The 21,590-nt window shown below is 34.7% G+C and overlaps 1 protein-coding gene and 1 long non-coding RNA gene across 11 annotated transcripts; one reads left to right on the top strand and one right to left on the bottom strand.

Annotated features, from left to right (window-relative positions):
* Nucleotides 1-7,809, top strand: LOC112281016 (potassium transporter 1). Of its 2 annotated transcripts, XM_090249843.1 has the most exons (13): nt 1-777; nt 1,671-1,942; nt 2,053-2,155; nt 2,744-2,981; nt 3,266-3,511; nt 3,700-3,750; nt 4,101-4,364; nt 4,690-4,742; nt 5,149-5,263; nt 5,417-5,671; nt 5,956-6,466; nt 6,717-6,975; nt 7,226-7,809. In XM_090249843.1, the coding sequence occupies exons 3-13, from the start codon at nt 2,105-2,107 to the stop codon at nt 7,532-7,534; spliced, it is 2,352 nt and encodes a 783-aa protein (XP_090105969.1). In that variant the 5' UTR covers nt 1-777; nt 1,671-1,942; nt 2,053-2,104; the 3' UTR covers nt 7,535-7,809. The 2 variants fall into 2 exon arrangements, with proteins under 2 accessions (XP_090105969.1, XP_024372896.1); XM_024517128.3 differs by lacking the exon at nt 1-777 and adding an exon at nt 786-1,465 and having other exon boundaries at nt 1,671-2,155.
* A 4,574-nt stretch (nt 7,810-12,383) lies between these two features.
* Nucleotides 12,384-21,108, bottom strand: LOC112281196 (uncharacterized). 9 transcript variants are annotated; one of them, XR_016502644.1, is made up of 4 exons: nt 19,111-20,279; nt 17,886-18,924; nt 14,381-17,571; nt 12,384-14,001 (listed from the first exon to the last, which is right to left on the bottom strand). It is a non-coding gene; the product is annotated as an uncharacterized LOC112281196 (long non-coding RNA). The 9 variants fall into 9 exon arrangements; XR_002969540.3 differs by lacking the exon at nt 12,384-14,001 and adding an exon at nt 20,291-21,108 and having other exon boundaries at nt 14,469-17,571; nt 19,111-19,987; XR_016502645.1 differs by lacking the exon at nt 12,384-14,001 and adding an exon at nt 20,291-21,106 and having other exon boundaries at nt 14,469-17,571; nt 19,111-19,891.
* Nucleotides 21,109-21,590: the final 482 nt, after the last annotated feature.

Genomic DNA, 21,590 nt, shown 5'->3' with positions numbered 1-21,590 from the left:
ATAATAATCCTGCATAAAGCATCAAATTTAGAGGAAAAAAAGAAAAAAAATTGTTGGGAAATGAGGGTCAGTTCCAGGGATAGAATATGGATGAAATACAATGGATGGATGCCGAAGTTGGATGAATGAAGAGTAGGCCATCGGAGCAAGCTTGTCTCGGTACCGCCATCGCCTCGACAGCAAATTCCGTCGTCTTCGATCGGTTTTGTGTTCCATCTCCGACGAATGCAATCGAATTTATGAATCATGGGACCACTGATGCTCTCCTGAAAACTCAGTTGCGAAATTTTTCGAAGAATCGCGGTGAAAAATCCGCAGAACTGCAGTCAGTGAAGACAATTCCTCAGAGTGCGGATGAGAATTGGGAGCAGCAGTGAAGCAAATTTCGTCTTGAGTAATGTCGTATCCAAATTCCCGAAGCGATAGCTTGAGTTGAGCCAGTTGTCAGTCGCATGTGCTGAATCGGTTGAAGACTCGCCACATTGGACCAGGGAGATTGGAATCAATGGCGACTGAGAGTAGTGCCAGCACAGGGCGGCTGGGTGAGAGAGAGGGATTGGGGAGCGGTGTGAGTTGACTGACTGAGCATTGTGCGAGAATCGTAGGAGAGAGTAAGCCAGCACCCAGATTTTATTCTGGTGACGACGCAGTTCGTTTTCATGTGAGGAATTTTTAGAAAGGGTGATTGGAGGGAATGTCAATGGAAATGGAAACAAGGTGTCGTCGCATTAGTGGAACGAAGCATGGCACCTGAAACGGTCTCGGACACGCTCTCAAGTAATCTCTCTCAATCCCCATCGCCGTCGGCGGAATCCCTCAATTGGGAAGGCTGTCTTCGACGTACACCGTCTCATATCCTTCCTCGGTTACTGAACTGGGTCACCGAAATTCTTCTGCTGTAGATTACGCTTGTTTCGATGTGTTTATGCGTTGTAGTGAACGATTCGGTTGACGGGATTTCGTTGGACAGCTTGCTGACAGTTTTCGGAAGGGTCTTGTAGCTAGGATTTGGATGATCGTGTAGCGATTTAGCGATTCAGTTGGGTTGAGCTCAATGGATCCAAATCATGGCGGGAGGAGAGCTGGTTAGGCGACGAATTTGGAAAGTAGTGGTCAGTGAGGATGTCTTGTCGGGTTTTAAACCTTCCGCTTGTATGAGTGGGGGTTAGCCTGTTCGCATAGTGAGGAGATTTGGATGTTGGCATCGTTATTCTCGAATTTGGTGCTAACCGCACCGCTGGCTTACGACTATTCGGATGCTTTGTGAGACTTTGTTTATTTTTTTTCCAGTTTTGGTTTGGGCAGGGAGAAGTAGCAAAAACTTCCACTAGATATTGTTTTTGGCGCTGGATTTTGACCTCGTGATCATCGCACTGTCGAATTGTTTGTTGGAACTGTTTATCGTTGCCTTGCTGATACGAGGCAATGTGGGGGCTTAAACCGTCTCCGAAAATACTCGTCGTGGGTGGGTCTCTTAAGAATTGTTGTGTCGATGCGCAGTTCTAATCTTCCTGGGAAGTGTTCGTAATTCGCTCCGTCGATCGTCGGATATTCTGTTGTAGATCGTTTGTTGGATACACTGCATTTCTTGCACGTCAGTAGCACTGATCTCATTCATGTTCCTTCATTCGCCGCTCCCTACTCATACCTTCGCTTTTCTTGGCCACCAGGGTACGCAAGTCGCTGAGCCGCCTTTTTTGAAAAGCTGTTTTCAACTGGAACCCGTGCTCAATCGTACTACTGCTGCATCGGAGCTGCCGGTTCCTGTGTGGCAGCAAATCTCCTGAACCTCCAAGCTGAGGAGGTTGACGAGAACAACTAGATTTATTACTGTGGGCTTATCTGGAGCACTAGCCAAGCGGGTTTCACGTTAAACGGCGAATTGGTGGAACGGGCTTTCACCTGAAGGAGCGGACGAGTATGCACGTCGCAAGAGCAAGATGTAATCCAGATACAGCGTATTATTATTATTATTATTATTATCAAATATGAAGTCTATAATTCTCAATCCACTCTTCCCCGGCGCTGACTGACCGATTCCCTTTAACCCAGAAAACACCATCTCACACAAAAAACAGTGCCTCCTAGAACTGAGATCATCGTCATGGCAGCCGTCGACGCGGAGTATGGGCGGCTCTTCTTGCATGGAAATCAGGTACACAACCTTGGCTGCCATGGTTTCATGCACAGCTGCAGGTTACAGTGATAGATTCGGCGTCCGCTCTAGCTACGATGGTTGCACTTTTGAAGCCCATAGATCCGCAACAAGAATACGACGATGAATATTAAATGCCCTCGGCATGAACAATTGTCGTTGCTCACGTGAGGTGGATGGGACGTATATTCTAGACAACACCGAAACAGTGCATTCCGGCGCATTACTCTCATCTACACTTTATAGTTTTTTGAAGCGATGGCCTTAAAGTGATCTGTATCAGGAAAATTCTGGTTTATTATATTTCAATCGTCAACTAAGGATTTCATAGTCATGTTTGTTTTATCGTAAAGAGATGCGCCCGGCAGTTACTTTTGAGGATAGTCTTGACCTATTTGTGTTTGGCTATAGAACCAAAAGTTAATTTCATAGTAAACATTTCATATGCAACTAACCCAATCTGGCAAAACATAGTAATAAAATATTGGTTACTACGTTTCTTCAACAAGGTTTGTTTTGATATCAGACAACTGAGAAAAGGTCCCTGACACCATTGATTTAGGGTTTAGTGGGTTTGTTGTATTGCAGGAAAACATACCATTGAAGGCGATCATCTTGTTGGCGTATCAGAGCTTTGGGGTAGTCTATGGTGACCTTAGCACCTCACCTCTGTATGTGTACCGCAGTACATTTGCAGGCAGGCTACGGTTGCATGAAAGCGATGATGAAATATTGGGCATCCTGTCATTCATTTTCTACACGCTGACAATAATCCCTCTCATCAAGTATGTATTCATTGTGCTAAATGCAAGTGACAATGGTGAAGGTATGTAAATTCAATTTTGTTGAGGGCTTGAAAAGGCCATGTGTATATATATATATATATATATATATATGTGTGTGTGTATCGAGGAGTATTCGAACACTGTTGAATTTACTCCATTTTTTTACTATGTGTGAAAGACTTATGAATTGATCAAAAAAAGTCTAGGATACTGTACGCTTCTTGTTACTTCTTACACCACTTTTCTTTAGATTTTATTACACAAAATACTGTGGAAAATAATCGGGTTGTGTGCATGTATTTGAAGTAGTGTCTGATTGAAACAGGTGGAACGTTTGCCCTCTACTCTCTACTATGCCGCCATGGAAAACTCAGCTTATTGTCCAATCAACAAGATGATGATCAAAATTTGTCTACGTACAAGGTGGTGACTCCAAAGCAAACCCAATTAGGGCTGAGGGTGATGAATCTTTTTGAAAAGCACCCCCACCTCCGAAAAGGGCTCCTCATCGTTGTCTTGTTGGGGACTTGCATGGTCATAGCGGATGGTGTTTTTACACCTGCCATATCTGGTGTGCAACTTCTTCTCAGCTTTTTTTTCTTGGTGCTAGGTCTCTCATGCCGATGGCTCATTGTCTCTTTGGGATCTTTTTCAATCATCTTTACTTCAAACTGTGTTACAATGTGCAATTTATGTATTTATTTATTTTTATCTTATGATTTCTTTTACTAATGATTGACAGTTTTGCATTTGTTACAGTGTTGTCAGCGGTTACAGGTATTAAAGTTGCAGCACCAGACCTTCCGGAAGGTGAGTAATGTCAATACTACTGTCTCCATTTTTTCCTTGTTCGTCATATTCTTTATAAATAAATAAGTAACTAAAAATTAAAACTTAAGAGTTGCTCTTTGTTTAAAAAATCCCCCGAAGAAGTGGAACTTCTGTGCTTGAAAAGATACTGGAATGCTTTGTTCATTAAACACCCACTTGAATCCGATACCATCTAGCTCACGTTGCAATATTAAAGTACTATCAAGTCTGATCATTGAGGCACTTCTGTGTTGCTGTGATTGGTTTAATTAGACGATTAGCTTAAGGTACAACAATATGAATCATCAGTGTATTTTTGTAGATCGCTAATAGATGGGCTACGGTGACAGGTGTGGTAACGGCAGTCTCATGCGGCATTCTTTTCTGCTTATTCGTACTTCAGCATTTTGGCACACGCAGGGTTGCTTTTTTATTTGCCCCAATTGTAATTGCGTGGTTGATTTGCATCTCCATCATCGGAGTGTACAACATAGTAGTTCACAATCCAAGGGGGATTTGGTCCGCTTTGTCACCAATATATATGTACAAATTCCTAAAAATTACTGGAAAGGATGGTTGGGTATCTCTTGGTGGTGTTGTCTTGTGCATTACCGGTAGGTCTTTCCTTTTTTTCTTTTTCTTTTCTGTTGTGGATTTTCTGCTTCTTCTGTGACTTGAAAACTCAAAAATTTGCACCAACCCAAGTTTTGTGAAAGTGATTTGTTCGGTGTAAGGTCAAGGAAACAAAATAAACTTGGCTTAACAAATTATTTAATGGTTTGATCACCTAAGGTCTTATCAATTAAGCAAATGTTTTGGTTCTATATTATTTATTTATTTGTTTATTTTTACATCTTGAACGTGCTCATGAGGATTGCTGCATGTAAGATCACAATGTGTTAATAACTACTGACAAGTTCTTCCGGCTTTTGTGTGCAGGAACTGAAGCCATGTTTGCAGACTTGGGACACTTCAATCAAGTTTCTATCAAGGTATTTTATAAATCTCAAGGCTAGTGAATTTTAATCAGTTATGTAGTCAAATGACATGTAATCTATTGAAGTAGAATTACCATTCATCCAAGCTTTAAATAGTGATGAATTTGGTGATCTAGAACTTATTAACACATGAGCAAAGCCTCAACATGGATGAAGGCTACTGAACTTTCTATCTTTTGATGATGATAACTTTTATAAATAAGATTGTGAGAAGTAAAACCTTCAACTACTCAGACTTGGTAAATACTTTGCTTATGCGAGGTATGAAATTTCAAGTGAATATCAGCATTAAGTGAGTAGGGAACAGCGGTTTGAAAATATAAGCTGAGCTAGTTGTCAGTAGTTCTTGAGTTTAGTTTGGATTCAAGTGAAGACTTACCAGTGTCAAGGTGATTTGTAGATTGCCTTTACAACTGCGGTGTATCCTGCCTTATTATTGGGATACTTTGGGCAAGCTGCTTACTTATCCAAGAACCGAAACGATGTCTCAGAAAGCTTCTACAAGTCCATTCCAAGTATGCAATCTTGGTGGTTTTTTTCTTTTAAATTTATGATTTCGCTTATGCAATGCACAGTTCAGTGTATAATTGAAATACGGAAAGATGACACAAGATATGAGAAAAGTAAGCATTGGGTTAACGAACTTGCTTTGTATTGGATCTTTGCAGCACCTGTATTTTGGCCAGTATTTTTGATTGCTACATTGGCAGCTATCGTAGGGAGTCAAGCGGTTATCTCAGCAACATTTTCAATTGTGAAGCAATGTGTGTCCCTCTATTGTTTTCCAAGAGTCAAAGTAATCCATACATCTAGAGAAATCCATGGCCAGATCTACATCCCTGAAATCAATTGGATTTTATTTCTTTTGTGCTTGGCTATCACTGTTGGGTTTAGAGATACAACCACCATTGGGAATGCTTACGGTGAGTACATGACTCAAATTGCACAATACCCGCTCAAATTTAATGTTTCCGTAGCAAACATTGTTGTTGCTTAGCTGCTCAGTTGCATAAAATCAGTTGTCATTGGTTTGAATATCAATAGTTGCGTATCTTGAATAGCCCACACAATGAAATATGCATCTGGAGTTATTTTTTACTTAAAAAATAAATAAAAATAAAAAATAAAAAATAAAGAACAGCTCTGCTTCTTGAAAATTTATCCATTTGTGCTTAGAAGCAAAAAAAAAAAATGTTGATGGGTGCAGGTCTAGCAGTCATGTCAGTGATGCTCGTAACGACTTGCCTAATGGCTTTGGTGATTTTGTTGGTATGGGGACGAAGCATCTTCATAGCTCTGGGGTTCCTCATTTTCTTTGGGTCCATTGAGTTAATGTACATCTCCGCGTCCATTATGAAGGTACCTCAAGGGGGGTGGGTTCCGTTGGTGATCTCTTTTGTTTTCCTAATAATCATGTACATATGGAATTACGGGACGTCCAAAAAGTACCAATACGACTTCGAGAACAAAGTTGCCATGCACACGTTGATGAACATTGGGCAGACTATGGGGGGTGTCCGTGTCCCTGGTATTGGGCTTTACTATACAGAGCTTGTGACAGGCGTTCCGCCTATTTTAGCCCACCTATTCACAAATCTGCCGGCGTTGCATGAGTTCCTAGTGCTCGTCTCCATAAAGCATGTTCCTGTGCCTTACATTCCTTTACAAGAGCGATATCTTGTTGGACGAATTGGTTCAAAGGACCTGCGCTTGTACAGGTGATAACTTACTCTACACTCTTAGAGGTGCATAGACAACTATGGATTAACCCATCTTCTTTTAATTAAAGAAGATATGTGGATCATCTTCTTGATATTAGTGGGCCAGTGCGAGCATTGGGATTCCGTTTCATTGCCTTTTTGTGAATTTAGTGTTTATTTATTTGCTTTTTGTTTCTGTGGGCTTCTTATATGAGGCCTTATGAGTCGTTCAGCATTTTGATTCTGAACTCTTGGTGTCTTTTGATAGGTGTGTTGTTCGCTATGGATACAAAGATATCCATAAAGACGATGACGGATTCGAGGACAAACTCATCGAAAAACTGGGTGCCTTTATTGTGGCGGAGGACGACGTGGAGTCTGAAACGTGCAGCTCCGACGAAAGAGACGACGGGATGATGCAAGCGTCAGGAATGTATCGATCGTCAAGTTTGGTGCACGCCGTGGACAACGAACTTACCGTCAAGGAAAGATTCGGGAGAAAGAAACAGCCTCTCGCAAAGTCCGAGGTATATTGCCTACGCTTTTCTTTTTTTTTCTTTTTTTTGCTACCTTTCGTCATTCAGTTCTTGTATTGGTGTTTGGATCAAAGCCCTGTCCTCTGTGTCATGTATCATTATGGACAAAATTCACTCGTGTATGAAGAAAGTGAGGTTTGTCCTGCAAATTGTAGAGCTTAAGTGAGGTTCAGCTTTGATTTATTATTATTTTTATTTTTTTAAATCAAATGTTTTTGTTCGCTCTTGGTGGTCTTTGTAGCTCTCTTGCAATGAACCCACTCCCCAAGTGAATGGCAAGAAGCGGGTTCGTTTTCAAAGTCCAGATTTCAAGCAACCAGATCCAGCCATCCTGCGGGAGCTAGAACTGCTTCGAGAACATAAAGAGAGGGGTGTGGTCTACATCTTGGGCCACTCCTACGTGGAGGCAACCAACGCATCATCTATACTGAAGAAGTTTGCTATTAACGTTGTCTACACTTTCTTGAGGCGAATCTGCAGGGGACCTTCGGTTATACTCCATATACCTCAAGCATCATCCATCGAAATCGGCGTCGTCTATCGGGTGTAGATACTGAAAAATAAGGGAGCCCCGGCTGGTGATTCTAACGTTACGTTGAATGTGTTGAAGGTTTTGTTCGAGCAGATACCAGGGCATTAAGCTTCACGAATCAGAACGACTCAGCAACGGAGACCTTCGTGTAAACCCGGCTTTTGAAACTGTCCACATCAGAGTCTGGTTTAGCATATATTTGCAAGAGCAGAAAAAAGTTTTTCTTCACCTGTGTACAGTTTATATACTCAAATTGTTTGTAATTTTAACAAAGATCGTTGGTTTTTTTGTCATTTTTAATTGGCAGCCGAAACTTGTGCTTCTGTTGTCGATTTATCGAGTTTAAGTTACTTCAAATTTTGCTTCCATCGTGCTGTTTGTGTCCAAGTGGATAGCGTTTGAATGATATGGTAGCACTATATAAGAACATGAGTTTGCAGCTGTTTAGAGAGGACTTTTTTATTTGCCTAGTTTCTTATGTAGTGTTTTGAGCTGGGAGTACAATAGTTGTTGTGTAGAACCCATGTCATATATTAAGGATATTATTTGAAGATACAAAAATGACAATGTTATTGAGAAAATTGAACAAAAGTTTTATGAGTTATGCTTGTGGTTTTAAAAAATATATTTTTTTTTCGCATATTCACATGTCTTACGAATTATATTCATCTGGATATGGAAGTTTTGCACTTCCGTAATAAAAATATCTATACATTTTTTCTTCAATTTTATTTTTTTCTATAGTAAATTATATATTTATATATATATATATATATATATATATACAAGATAGTTGTTTAAAATAAATTTAAGGTTAGGTAAGATTGTAACCAACTTTAATTTTTTTATTTTCACAAATGAATTTTTATTCAAGGGCATATTCCTTCCGAAAAAAGGTTTGTGGATATTTTTTAGAACCAATAAAAAGTCAATGCAATCTAATTATTTTTTATACTAGATTAGAAGCTTAAAAATTGGCTCTAATTGTAAAAAGTGATATTTTAGTATACATCATTTTTATCATCAAAATAGCACATTGTACTCTTCAATAATCATTAATAAATCTTTAAATTATAGAAAAAAATCAAGCTTTATTTTTTAAAATTAAATAATTTTTCATTATAATTTTTTTTTAGCTTTCCATCTAATTTTGATACTATTTTTTTGTAAGTATATTTTTAATAAACTTGTCTAATTTTTAAAAACATTCTTAAATTTTACACTAATTGAAAAGTTTTTTAGTAATATACAAAGGCTTTTGTTAACTATTGAAGATTTTTTTGTTCAAAAATATATTTGGTATATTTTTTTTAATTGCTTATATACTAAAAAAAAAATTAATAGTATTTGAGAATATTTTAGATATTTTAGCTTTTTTACTCCAAATTTTTTTAGATTTTTTTTCAATTCTATATTTGTAAAAACACCTATTTTTTCTTATTTGATGCCTAATTGTCAATTTACACCTAAAGACTTCATTTAAAAAATTTAAAAATAAATTAAAATTTATTCATGTATATTATGATTGATAATTTAAAAATAATTTAAAATTTAAATTGTAATATTTTTAAATTTATTAAAAATAATTAATAAAATTTTAGTAATTATAGATTAGAGTAAGTAATATTATTTAAATAACTATCAATTTTTATTATGTAATTTTGATCTTGATTACTAAAAAAAAAATATTATATATTATTTTTATGTATATTACTTAGCAATATATATATATATATATATATATATATATATATATAATAATATACCAAAATTTATTTTAATTTAATATATGATCAATTATTTAATTTTAAACTTTTTTTTAATTAATTCTAATGTTTAATAAAATAAATAACTATCCACTTATTTTAGTGGATAAATCTGTTAAGTTGAATGTATTATTTGTATTCAAGTTAAACAACTTCTATACCACCAAATGTAACATATACCAGATCAAATGGATCTAGAAAAATGCACACCTGAACCACCGTTAATATTGTTTTTCTTCAAAAACATCTCTTAATTTCAAAAAAATCTCCAATAATCATTTTGGCTTTAAAGGTATTTCTTACAACTTTTAAAAACTAACATCCAAAACATTAATAAAAAAATAAATAAATACAACAAAAAAGACTTATATATATATATATATATATATATATATATATTCCTTGGATATTTCTTCATTATTCTTCTCACATGAAATCATTTGCTATAAATGGAACGACCTAGATGTACCTTCCAGGATTTCTTTAAGAAACAACTTAGAAAATTAATCCAATAGTTTGATATGAAAATCCTTAGCAAGAAGCTAGATCAAGCAGTTGGGGACAAGCTCCCAATCTGATATATTCATTTACACACACACACACATTTACATCAGATCTGGATACCAATAGGATATACATATATTTATATAACGGATCTGTCTCCCGATGAACGGCGTTAGCCATGTCGGTATAGCAAGGCAATCAGCCTCTGTCAACGTTGTGTCTCATGTGATGAACGATTGATAGATAAGACATACACACACATAGACAGACACATGTTTGTGTTTGTGTGTGTGTGTGTGTGTCTTTGAAGGGAGCTCCCAATTCCTTGACGATACCCACACACACACACACACACACACACACAAACAAACAAACAAAAAAAAAAAAAAAAAAAAAAAAAAAGGGAGAGAAAGCATCGCAGCAACACGGGATTGCATCAGACTCCCATCGAGCTCCTTTCCAGCCCCCCACCGCACCACTGCTCTGCAGCATATCCTTCATAATCATCATCGTCATCATGCTTCGTCGGCCCCCTTTCGATGCCTCTGCATCCCGAAGTTGTGACATTGCCAGCTTTCCCGAACAAATATGTTTCAGTGAGAACCCGAACGACGTGCTCTACGGTGGTTTGTTAGTACTCGTCGGATGTTCACTGCTCCAGTAGCTGCTCTCATGCAGTCTCGATCTCGTCGACTCCACCACTGAGATCCCTTCGCTGCATTACATGATTGAATGCCGGGGATATGTGCATGGGACTTTGCACGGCGATGTCCAGTTTCACCTCAGGTCTCGAAACTGGTGTGAGTCCTGATGAGGCATGAACACTTTACTGACAAGTCGCGTGTTTTTCCTCGTGGCGATGTACCACTCAACCATGACCCATCACTAGGATTATTCTGATGCTGAAATTGCAAAAATTGACTCGTTTCTTCGCGTATTTTTTGAGAGTGTTCAGTAAATACGAACCAATTGATCGTCGTAGAAGATCACACTGTTATCCCAAAGTCACATCGAACGAGTCCCGTGTGTAACTGTGCTTCACAAAACGTAGTCGTCAAGTTATGAACAGCTCTGCAATACTAGCAATGCCAACTCCAGATCCATTCATGTACTTACATAACCCAACTGCCAGATTCCCTTCACGGTCCACAACACACCGACCAGTTAAGGGGGAGTTACGAATCCATGGAAGCGAATTCATCAAAGCTGAAGACGAATCGATGCTGTTGGGCAGCGAGGGAGCTTTAATGGAGCAGCGGCTTGTGCATTTACCTCCACCATCCTTGGGGTCAACCGCGAGCTGTTCCCCCCCACAGATCTCTGAACCGGGATTCTGCAGCTCAACCGCAACACAAGCCAGCAGCAACCGACAACGGCGTCTACCAAATACCTCAGCCAGGGAATCATAATATTATTATTATTATTATTATTAATGGTATTGTTATTATTATGACTACTACTACCACTATTACTACTATTTCTACTCCTCCTGTTATCACTACACCATCACCATTTTATGGGGCTTTAGCGAAAGCTGCGTGGTGGTCACGAGTATCACTAATCAAGCCCACTGGCTGCAGAAGCTTGAATGCATGCAACAACTGAATCATACTGAATGCCTCTCCGTGAAGCCATCAACCTCGACGACAAAAAACGAAATAACGATTTCAGCAATTGGAATATCAAACAAAAAACAACTATCAAGCAGAAAACAAACAAACAAACAGGTTTTGGGTTTTATCATCAAGATAAATTGTTGCACATTCATGCTGAGCGTTGTTGTTGTTATTGTTGTTATTGTTGTTATTGTTGTTGTGGTATTTTCAAGTCGAGCACCAAACTGATCTCTTCATGACTCTCTGCAAGTTGTGATGAAACTGACACCATTTCTATTGCTCAAGCGGTGGTTTGGTGAATGGGTTGGTTTTGTTGAGACAAGTTTGAATGAAAAAGTGTTGTAACGATTGTGTATGACTCCAAACATAGGATACTAATGAAGTTAACTGAAATAAAAATAAAAGTTGTGTAAGCATGTTTTGATTTTAGACGTGATGCAAATGTTTCTAAAAAAGCTTTTCTAAAGCCTACTAATTAAATTATAAAAACAATATATAAGATATGTTATTTTAAAGATCTCATTAATATTCAATTTAGAGATATTTAATGTTATTTTTTTCTAGTCTTATTTTTAATCTTATTTTTTTATATTATATAGTATTTCTTTCACACTTCTATTCTACTTGTTTATTATTTTTGTGTCCTTAATACTTCTAACTATGGACTTGATTAATTTGAAATACATATACATATTTTCAAAAATATAATTGATGGATTTTAAAATATATTATTAAAAAAATTATTGAATTGTAATTAAATAATAAATAATGGATTTTATGGTTTTGTAATCTATGATTGATATTTTTAGATAAATATTTTTTTAAAGCCTTGGTAAGAAAATTCTAATATTTTACATATTTTAGAAATAAAATAAAAAAATATATATTATTTTAAGTTTTATGATTTATTTCTGAATATATTGAGAGAATCAATTCAAAAAAAAAAAAAAAAAAAAAAATGAGCATAGAAATAAACACAATCAAATTCTACTTGGTTTTAGATTTTAGACTCTTATTTTTATAAAAGCCAATACAAGATTTGAGATAGTAATACAAGAAGTATGTTATCAAGAAATATTTCTGAAATATTTCTGAGAGTAATAAAAGTCTAAATCTATGAACTCCTAGTTTGAAAAAACTTTCCAAAAAGTAGATTAAATTTTTTTATAGATGAACCCCACTTATTTAATACTCTTTAACTAATATTTCTTGCTTATTTATTGATATTTGTCAGAACAATGGTTGTTCATGGGTTGTAAATTTATATTCTTAAGCTAATATTCCTTACATAATTTATAAAATATCCATTTACTTAAGTTATAAATTAAGCATATTATATTTGTATATATAATGATTAAATAAGAAAATAGAAGAATTTTAGATTAAAGAATATTTAAAAGGTAATTAAAGAAGTAGGTGTTTTTCTTATTTGAAAAATCTTACTAATTCATAATAATTAAAAATAAGAGATATGATATTTACTATATTTAGTAATTATTTTGAGTTTATTCTATATATATTATCAAGTTATAAATTTTGTTAGTGATATATCTGTTTCATATTTCAAGAAAGTTTTACAATTAAGCTTTGTTATATTTTAGTCTACCAAAAGAATTAAAGAGTTTTATTTTCTTCAAAATATGAATTGTATATTAAAATTTAATGCCTAAAAATTGATCTAATAAAAATATTTATCAAATCATCAATAAATTTAACTTTTAAGACTTTGTTACATGGTATTTTATTTGGATTAGTTACCAGATGCATAAAATAATAATAATAATAATAATAATAAAAAGATAAAGGTGCAAAGATCTCTATACTTTATCTTTTTAAGAATGTAGAAGCAATTAAATGTTGCTTTCAAGTATACAAGAAAAATAAGCAACTAAATAAAAATAAAGTCTAATGAGATAATTTTACCAAAGACTTGAGCAATGTTATCATTACAATTATTATCTTGAATAATGAAGATATTTTAAAAAGTTTGAGGGATTTTTCTCTAACTTGATAACTTTAATGGTTCAAATATATATATATATATAGGTATAGTTCCATGGGCTTCTTTTCAATAATAAAATACAATACATAATATTTAAATTAATAAAAATTAAAACTAATAACTAAAAAGATTGAAGAATACAAGTTTTGGAACTTGTCCCTCACAAAATGGACACTTTTCCCAACAGTGTATTGTGGCAACATCCACCCATTGGCCATTTGCATTGGTGGCAATGCTCTAATATCAAAAACATATTTACAGGATTTGACAGGATCTTTAAGGTAATTCTATGCTCTATCGTGAAAAATAATAATAGTAGAAATGAATAATATCCAGATTTATTTTTATTTTTAAAAAATGTAGAGGAAGGAAGAAGAATATTTTACTTTCAAAGAAAGAACCTATGCAAAGGCTAAGCAGGATTGGAATTAAAAATTAGACAATGAGATTGAAATAGAATCAAAGTGAGAGTGAAAAATGGGTGTGTGTGGGGTAGAAGATTAGAAAACTTCCTTGAGTGTTGATGTGGGTAAATCCTTTGGAATTAGCAAAACTTTGAAGTTATGTTTTGGTGTGATTGGAGTATGAGGGGAGAGTCTTCTTGCAAAACAAGGAGGAATTTTGCTAAAAGACATTTTTTTCTAAATATGAATCATAATTGGAAAAGAGACATGATTTAACTTTTGTTTAGAGAGACAAAATGAAGCGTTTATACTATGATACATGTCAAGGCTAAACCCTAAACCAACAATGTAAGGAAAGATGATTTGCAGTATGCAATGGTCATTGTAAAGACAATTTAAAAAATAAAAACAAAAACAAAACAAAACAAAACAAACCAACAAAAGCTCCCATCCATTGCTATTATCAAGAGCAACAATACTTCAAGGATCAATTAAATTTGAGTTGTTAGTGTTCCCCTCAATGACATTGCCAATTCCAACCACAAGTAATGAAGCAACAATTTTGCACTTACTTGGTATGTGTTTTTAATGTAGCTTGTGTCAGCAAGAGAGAAGTTAAAGAGTGTAATGCATGTTTAAAACTGGAGTAAACAAAATATCTTGTGAATTATCTGCAATGCCAAACCTACAGATTACTTTGTTAATTATAATTTATGTAAAAACAATTATAAAAAAACAAAAAAAAGTAAAAAAATAACAGGTGCACCAACAACAATGAATGAATTGAAAATGAATGAAAAACATTTCTATCACAAATTGTTATCAAGCAAAAACGATACAAAGCCATGCATTGTTTTTCCAAAAAAGTTCTTGACAGTAGTGGAGAGACTGTAGATCTTATCTCTATGCAAAGCAAAGTTGTGGTGGTAGGTGATCCATTTTCATTTAAGGTAGACAACACTTGATGCACCTCTTCATGCACATCTAATCACGTTCTTTAAGAAGAAGAATGTGATTAATCTCAACAATCAAAGGAGCTACAAAATATGATGAATATGAGCCCTTTTTAATATTCTCAACATGGTGGGAGGAAAGATTGTGAGGCACCCATTTCAAAACACACCAAAACCCTAATCACCAATTTCCTTCACAGTGAGACCAATGAGATACCCGTTCACTCCACCAAGGCGGGTATTACAGGGTCTTCAGCTGAGCAATCCAATTGGGGGAGGAATGCACGTTCCAGGATTTGCCAGGCTGGCACCAATCATCCACTGCCAGCTGTATGGGTCCATGTGTCGCAAGGGGAGGACTTGCTTTTTGGGTCCAGTTGTGAAGAATGGGTAACTGCTCTGTGGCTCTCCCTCCTTCAGTACTTCCCCTCCACTGAACGACAAGGTACTTTTACTTCTACTTTTTACTTTTTTTTGTTTTCATTTGTTTTTGTTTTGATGTTCTGCCACACACCTAACCCTAATAATGCTCCACTGCAAGGCTCCCTGCACTGAAGCTCCACATTGCAGAGAAGAAGGGCTTCAATGATTCCAATGCCACTCAGACCCCCCCCCCACCCCCAACAAACCAAAAACAGAGAAGACCCACTTGAAGATCAGGGTTTTGAAATGGCTCAAACATCCACTCCACATTACAATTGTTGGGGTTTAGGGATTTGCTCCAAAGCCCCTGAAAGCAAAAAATAAAATAGGGTTTTGGATTGTTCATGGATTCTCCCACCAAGTGAAAAATTAGGGTTTTGGATGACACTGACACCCACTCAGTAGTATTAGTATTAGGGCTTGAGGGGGGGGGTGCAATTTTTGAGTGCTGACTTGCAAAGTGGAGGAGGAATGAGCTGGGAGTGAAGGAGTACCGTTGCTGTTATGCTATGCCATTGCAATAGTTGTGGATTCTCTGTGCTGATTCTCCCTGATGGGTACCACCCAGTTGTATGTGTGTGTTTGTATGTGTAAGTGAGTGAGTGAGTGAGTGTGTGTGCTTTGGAGGGAGTGCATAATCTTCTCTTCAGCTGTGTGTTTTGGGGCCTCAGAATGGGCCTCTGACCTCACTATTGATGATTGACAAAATGTTCTTCACAATGGGGCCAGCCATGGGTGATGATCAAATACACTGGGTCATGGGAGTGAGTCACTGTGGGGTGGGTATAAGTAAGAAAGTGAGTGAGTATTATGAGTAGCCCAAGTGAGCACCTCAGACACTCCACATAATTCCATCCATATTCTGTCTTGTTTAGACCCCCCCTTTTTGTCATAATAACATTGTGATGTGAATCCCCACAAAAAAAAAAAAAAAAAAAAAAAAAAATCTGTTTCAACTTCTTCTTCTTCTTTTATATATCATGAAAGTATTGTCCAGCAGACCAAAAAATAATAACAATAAAGGATTCAGGAGTTGCAAGAAGTGTTGTCAAAAATAAAGAAATTTTACTCATACTCATGATACATTGAGTTTAGTTAAGGTTGTTGTTTTGTCATTGCTTGGTCTATATTCAAGGACATCAAATTTCATTCCTATGGTTGAATTAGAAATGGATTATTTCTTTGTATTCATTAAAGAATTAATGATAAGTTACAAATTTTCCATCCTTCTGAAAATTAAGTTATTATCAACTGTTCTGTATTTAGTAAACATCAAACATATTCATGGTCATTTTACACAATTACTTTTTAAACCGCACTTTTTATTCAGGGTTCATGTTTTGGTAGTTAATAAATAAATAAATTTCTGATGTTGACTGTTGAATGCCTTTAATTCATATAAGAGTTTTAGCATGGTACAATGTGCCTATTTGTATGGGTTACTTGATTGCAATTAAGGCTACTTGCAATTAGTTGTGATGAAAATCAGTTCCAAGAAAAATACCAAAATTATATTTATTTATGATTTGAAATAAATTAAATGAGTATTTACATATAATGCAATGTTAATTCAATGGTATCTAACTTTTGGTTGGCTCTTTGTTTAATGTGTGGTCTTATTTTATACCCAAGTACTTTGACAGTTCAACTTTTAGATGCTAGTAATTTTTCAATCTACTGTACTCCAGAATTTGCAAAAAATAAAAACAAAAAAGCATTAAAAATGTATTGTTTCTAGTAGGAAATTGGATACACCTTAGGTCATGTCTAACAAACATTGACAATACATGGTTAATATTTTCATGTCCATATGGCTACAATGTTAAACTTTGAATTCTAACCTAAATTTCTTGTGTCAAAAGGCTGGAAAAAAAAAAAGAAAAAAAAGAAAAAGAAAAAGAAAAAAAAGAGATCCATGTACTTTATTATACATGAAAAAAGAAAAAAGTAATGTCTCACCTTATTCGTGCACAGAATGATCAACATTATCAGGATAAGGAGGCCGAAATGTGAGAATAGGCAGCCACCAGCTTATGCCTGCCTGGCTCAGCTGTAGCATGAATATGTCAGCAGCCCATATGCCACATCAGCAGCAGCCCATATGCCACATCAGCAGCAGCCCATATGCCACATCAGCTACTGCAGAACTTTTTTCACACCCTGCTGCTGCTGCTCTTTGCAAAGGCAGAGCAACATCATACCCAATGAGAGGTTCATGTGTGATGCTTTGTTTTGCTTTGATATTGTATTGTTTTTGTATACTTGTGTTGTGTTGTGTGTGTTTGTATGCGAGTATCCAAGTGCTTCACCTGCTGATGTGGACCCCCTTTCTGTAAAATCCTACCTGATGCTCTCCCTCCCATCTGTGTGCGTATCTCAATCTCCGCCTGGTCCCATGAAGTCAATGTGATGCTTTGTCCATTACATTGATCATCCATATTCTTGCCCCACTCTCTCACATTTTCTTTCTTCTCTTTCACTTGGGTATATTGATAGCGGCAACCATGTGGTATAAAACATAATGTATGTATGTATATATGTATATATATATATATATATATATATATATATACTTTTGAAATATTAGCTATGTAAGCATAGAATTCAAGTATTAATTGTTATTTCTACTAAATAGCACAATCCTTGTTCCAAATCTTTCAAAATATAGCAAAAACTAGGTTTGCAACTCATGTACACTCACCAATTTGTGTCAGTTGACATTCATTCTATTTCTCAGTTGTTTGTTAAACATATTTCAAACTTAGAACCTAAGCAAGCTTGCCCTAAGCTATAAATATAAAATATATTTGTTCTAAGGTTGCCATTCTTGAGCTTTGTTGAAAGAGTTGCCATATTGAGGGATTTTTAGAACCAATAGGATTTCCTCTGCATACTATCATGCATAAAATTTGAAAGTTTACTATAATATTATCTCTTATGCCAATTTCATAAAATATTGCTCCATACCAAGCAATAGACATATGTATAAACATTCAGATCTTTATTTCTATTTATTTTTATCAAAATGTTAACATTCATTTCAATAGTCTCATTTTGGTAAATTAGCAAGGAGAAATTTCACGGTACACTTTAAATACAATTTTCCAATTTTTGTGATTCCTTCTCAATAATATTTGAAGTTCAAATGTCTTGTAGCTTTTACCTATAAAAAATGGTGAAAAATTGATAATCACATAATAAAAATAATAAACCAAAAACACTGGGATAGGAATAACCTTAACAAACAACAGGTGGCAGTTAAACAACTATCTAACTTTTACACATTATTTAATTATGAATAATTAAAAAATAAAACGGGTTAAATCAGATAATACATATATATATATATATATCCAGCACAATCACAGCACATGCAAACATGAGAGCTGGCAATTCCATGAGCTGCATGCAGATGCCAGTTATTTTACAGGCAAATCTGGTGTCCACAATACCAAACAACTAGTGATCAATGCAGCATAGCATCACCCAACCAACCAACAAAAAACATAAAAGAATGACAATAAAAGTAAAAAGACTCAATCATTATATTCAAATAAATATACAAAATACAGATAAAAATCAAATTTGAGCACATCATCATACATGAAAAAAAAAATAGAAGAAAAACAAAAACAAAAATAAAAATGGACCCATTTATGTGTCTGTCCGGTATGGAATAGGAGACGCAGCTGACGTCGGTGATAAATGAACCCTCTCCTTTAGTTTTAACTGCCCTGGCTCTGCAAATAAATAAACTCAGTCAGTCCGTCAGTTACTCAGACAAACAGACAGACAGACAGAGTCTGGGTTTCATGGCCAGTCTCAGTCCCTTGCCTTTGTGGATTGATCACCTGATTGATGTAAATATAAATATATAATAGTGAAATTGACATGAAACATTAAAAGTGATTGGTTTGCAATGTTACCCCAAACCAGGTTTCAAACTCTCTTTTGAAAGTAAATTTTAAAAAACGAAAGCTTATGTGGTGATAATAATATCTATTATTGTAGTTATACTTGACTCCAGCAGCATGGCTTTGACGTGGGCCTGTTTTCTCACTTGAATTAAAAACCAGAAACCATGTGTGTCCATCAAGTGGTCGATACAGCGAGAAATGAGAGAGGGGAACTTAATTCATTGCGTGATTTTGATAGTGTTTTCTTCGGTGGAAGAAAGAAGTTTAAAAATAAACCACTTCCCTTGTATTATTTTTTGTATGAAAAATAAATAAATTTATTAACTCCGAGGCAGACTTATCTTGATCAGGATTTTCAATGTATTTTTCATCACACAAGAAAGTCCCTTCATTTAAATGGTATAGAGACCCTGGTACAGTAAAAGATAGTAGCCTGATGGCCTTGTGCAAATAAATAAAAACTATATATATATATATATATATATATAACATCATCATCGTCATAATTATCATCATGAATGGTCAAATGAATGAGTGAATAGCCCAAAACTCAGTGTCAGAGGGAGTTTTAGGTTGTGATTGTATCTCCCACTCAATGTAATGAACATAGTGAAACATGGGAGAGAGAGAGAGAGAGAGAGAGAGAGACAGTAGTTTTGTTTTTTTGTGGTTTGTTTGTTTGTTATTTGTTGTTTGTATCCCTTTTCTACAGAACTCTGTGAAAGAACACAAAAAAGCCCATCATAGTGATTTCATTCCACCAAACTGCTCAGCTTCATAATTGAATCCTCTGATAGAATTTTGTTTTACATATTTACAAAATTAATTAAAACCAAATCTCTCACTTTTCTATGCACCCCAGAAGAAACAATGAAAGCAATCACACCTATTCTGACACAAACATTGACTTTTCTTAAAACTTCCTTTTAATAAAAATCACAAAACAAATAATCATAATCATGATCATAATAATAAAATCAATACCATTCACATATGTCAGAATGATTACATGAATATTATCCGTTACAACATAAATAAAAAGACTCTTAAGGCATTATGGTGAGAATCAAGGCCCACTCAAACTTCCTATCTAACAAATTTAATATTTTATGTTAAAATATCTGTTACTTAATGAATGACTTGGGCTTTTTTTCTTTAATGTATATTATTATATGCAGCTATTACTCACTTTGCCCTTCTGTGCTTGTCTGCATATTGTGGCTCTTTTGCTGTGTGTTGTTTTGTGTTGTGGGTCTCCTCCACATGGAACTTATTGTTGTTAAATTTTGAAATAAATTAATATTTTGTAATGCCTATATATATATATATATATATATATATAGCATTCTTGTGAGAATAGTCGTACAAAATACTGTCAAAAATCTTATTATGAATATTTTATCTTTAATGTAACTTGTATGGTTATATCTGTTTATGGTTGGTATTAAACCCACCCTAGGCAAATTATGTTTTTACATGCTTTTAAATAATAAATAATAGTACATTTTTTTATTAAATAAAAGTACAATTTGGCCAATTTATTGGTATTCCTTGTCTTCCGGAAGAATGTTTTATTAAATAGGTTGAAATATTAATGATATTAATGCTTCATGTGTCAAAAGACCATTAAATTAGTCACATTGTAAAAGTTTGTCATCCAATAGAGAACCATGTTGTGCCACACCTTTACCTTAATCACATTTAATGTATTTATAATAAAATAAAATAAAATAAAAAATCTTAAGGTGTAGTTCAATTTTTTGTACGTATTCGTAAATTCTTGAAGAAACTTCTTATATTTGTAGCATTGCACCAGATACATGTCACTATAAATTGGTGGCAGTAAATCAGATATTACATAATAGTGCCGTTCCAGATTTAAAAATTGTTTTCTTCTTTTATAAACCTAATGTTGATTCTGTGTTCTAAAGGTGGTTATCAATTTAGAACAAAAGTTACAAAACTTCAAATCCATTGTGAGTGTTGAGGATTAAAAATAAATAAATGATTACAGCACATTCCTAAGCATATCTTTAAATTTATTTATTTTTTAAAAAAGAAACAGAAAAAGAAAAATAAAACTTTGAAAAACATGTTCATTACTTTCATCCTCAAAATACCTTGAAAATTTGGGAATATGTATATATATAGATATATACCCATTCTCCATAGGAACATTGAGAGTAAAAATTAAGCTAGACCAAAAAAGCTTATCTAGAAAGTAGATAAATTAGTGCTAATTCAAAGCATTTAATCTGTAGAAGTGTCTACTACTAATAAATACTCATTAAAAAACTCCAAAATATCTAATTCCATAGATCTATTAAAATCATCCATTCAAGTCTACAAGTACTCAAAATTTATTTTTAAACCCATTTTTAGCTCAACCACACAACCCATCCTTACTCAACCTTGAAATTCAACTTTCATGTGTGAATTACATTAATTTTGGATCATCTTCTTTTTATGGTTTCAACCCTATGGTTGCT

This window comes from Physcomitrium patens, chromosome 4, assembly GCF_059467195.1.
Source record: "Physcomitrium patens ecotype Gransden chromosome 4, ASM5946719v1, whole genome shotgun sequence".
In the NCBI taxonomy this organism is placed as follows: Eukaryota; Viridiplantae; Streptophyta; class Bryopsida; order Funariales; family Funariaceae; genus Physcomitrium; species Physcomitrium patens.
This window is presented reverse-complemented; position numbering and strand designations above follow the sequence as displayed.

Excerpts from the sequence above, each read along its gene's own strand:
- LOC112281016 (XM_090249843.1), top strand. The coding sequence starts at position 2,105 with ATGGCAGCCGTCGACGCGGAGTATGGGCGGCTCTTCTTGCATGGAAAT. Across the intron at positions 2,156-2,743 it reads TCTTCTTGCATGGAAATCAG|GAAAACATACCATTGAAGGC; the intron begins GTACACAACCTT and ends GTTGTATTGCAG. Across the intron at positions 4,365-4,689 it reads TGTTGTCTTGTGCATTACCG|GAACTGAAGCCATGTTTGCA; the intron begins GTAGGTCTTTCC and ends TTTTGTGTGCAG.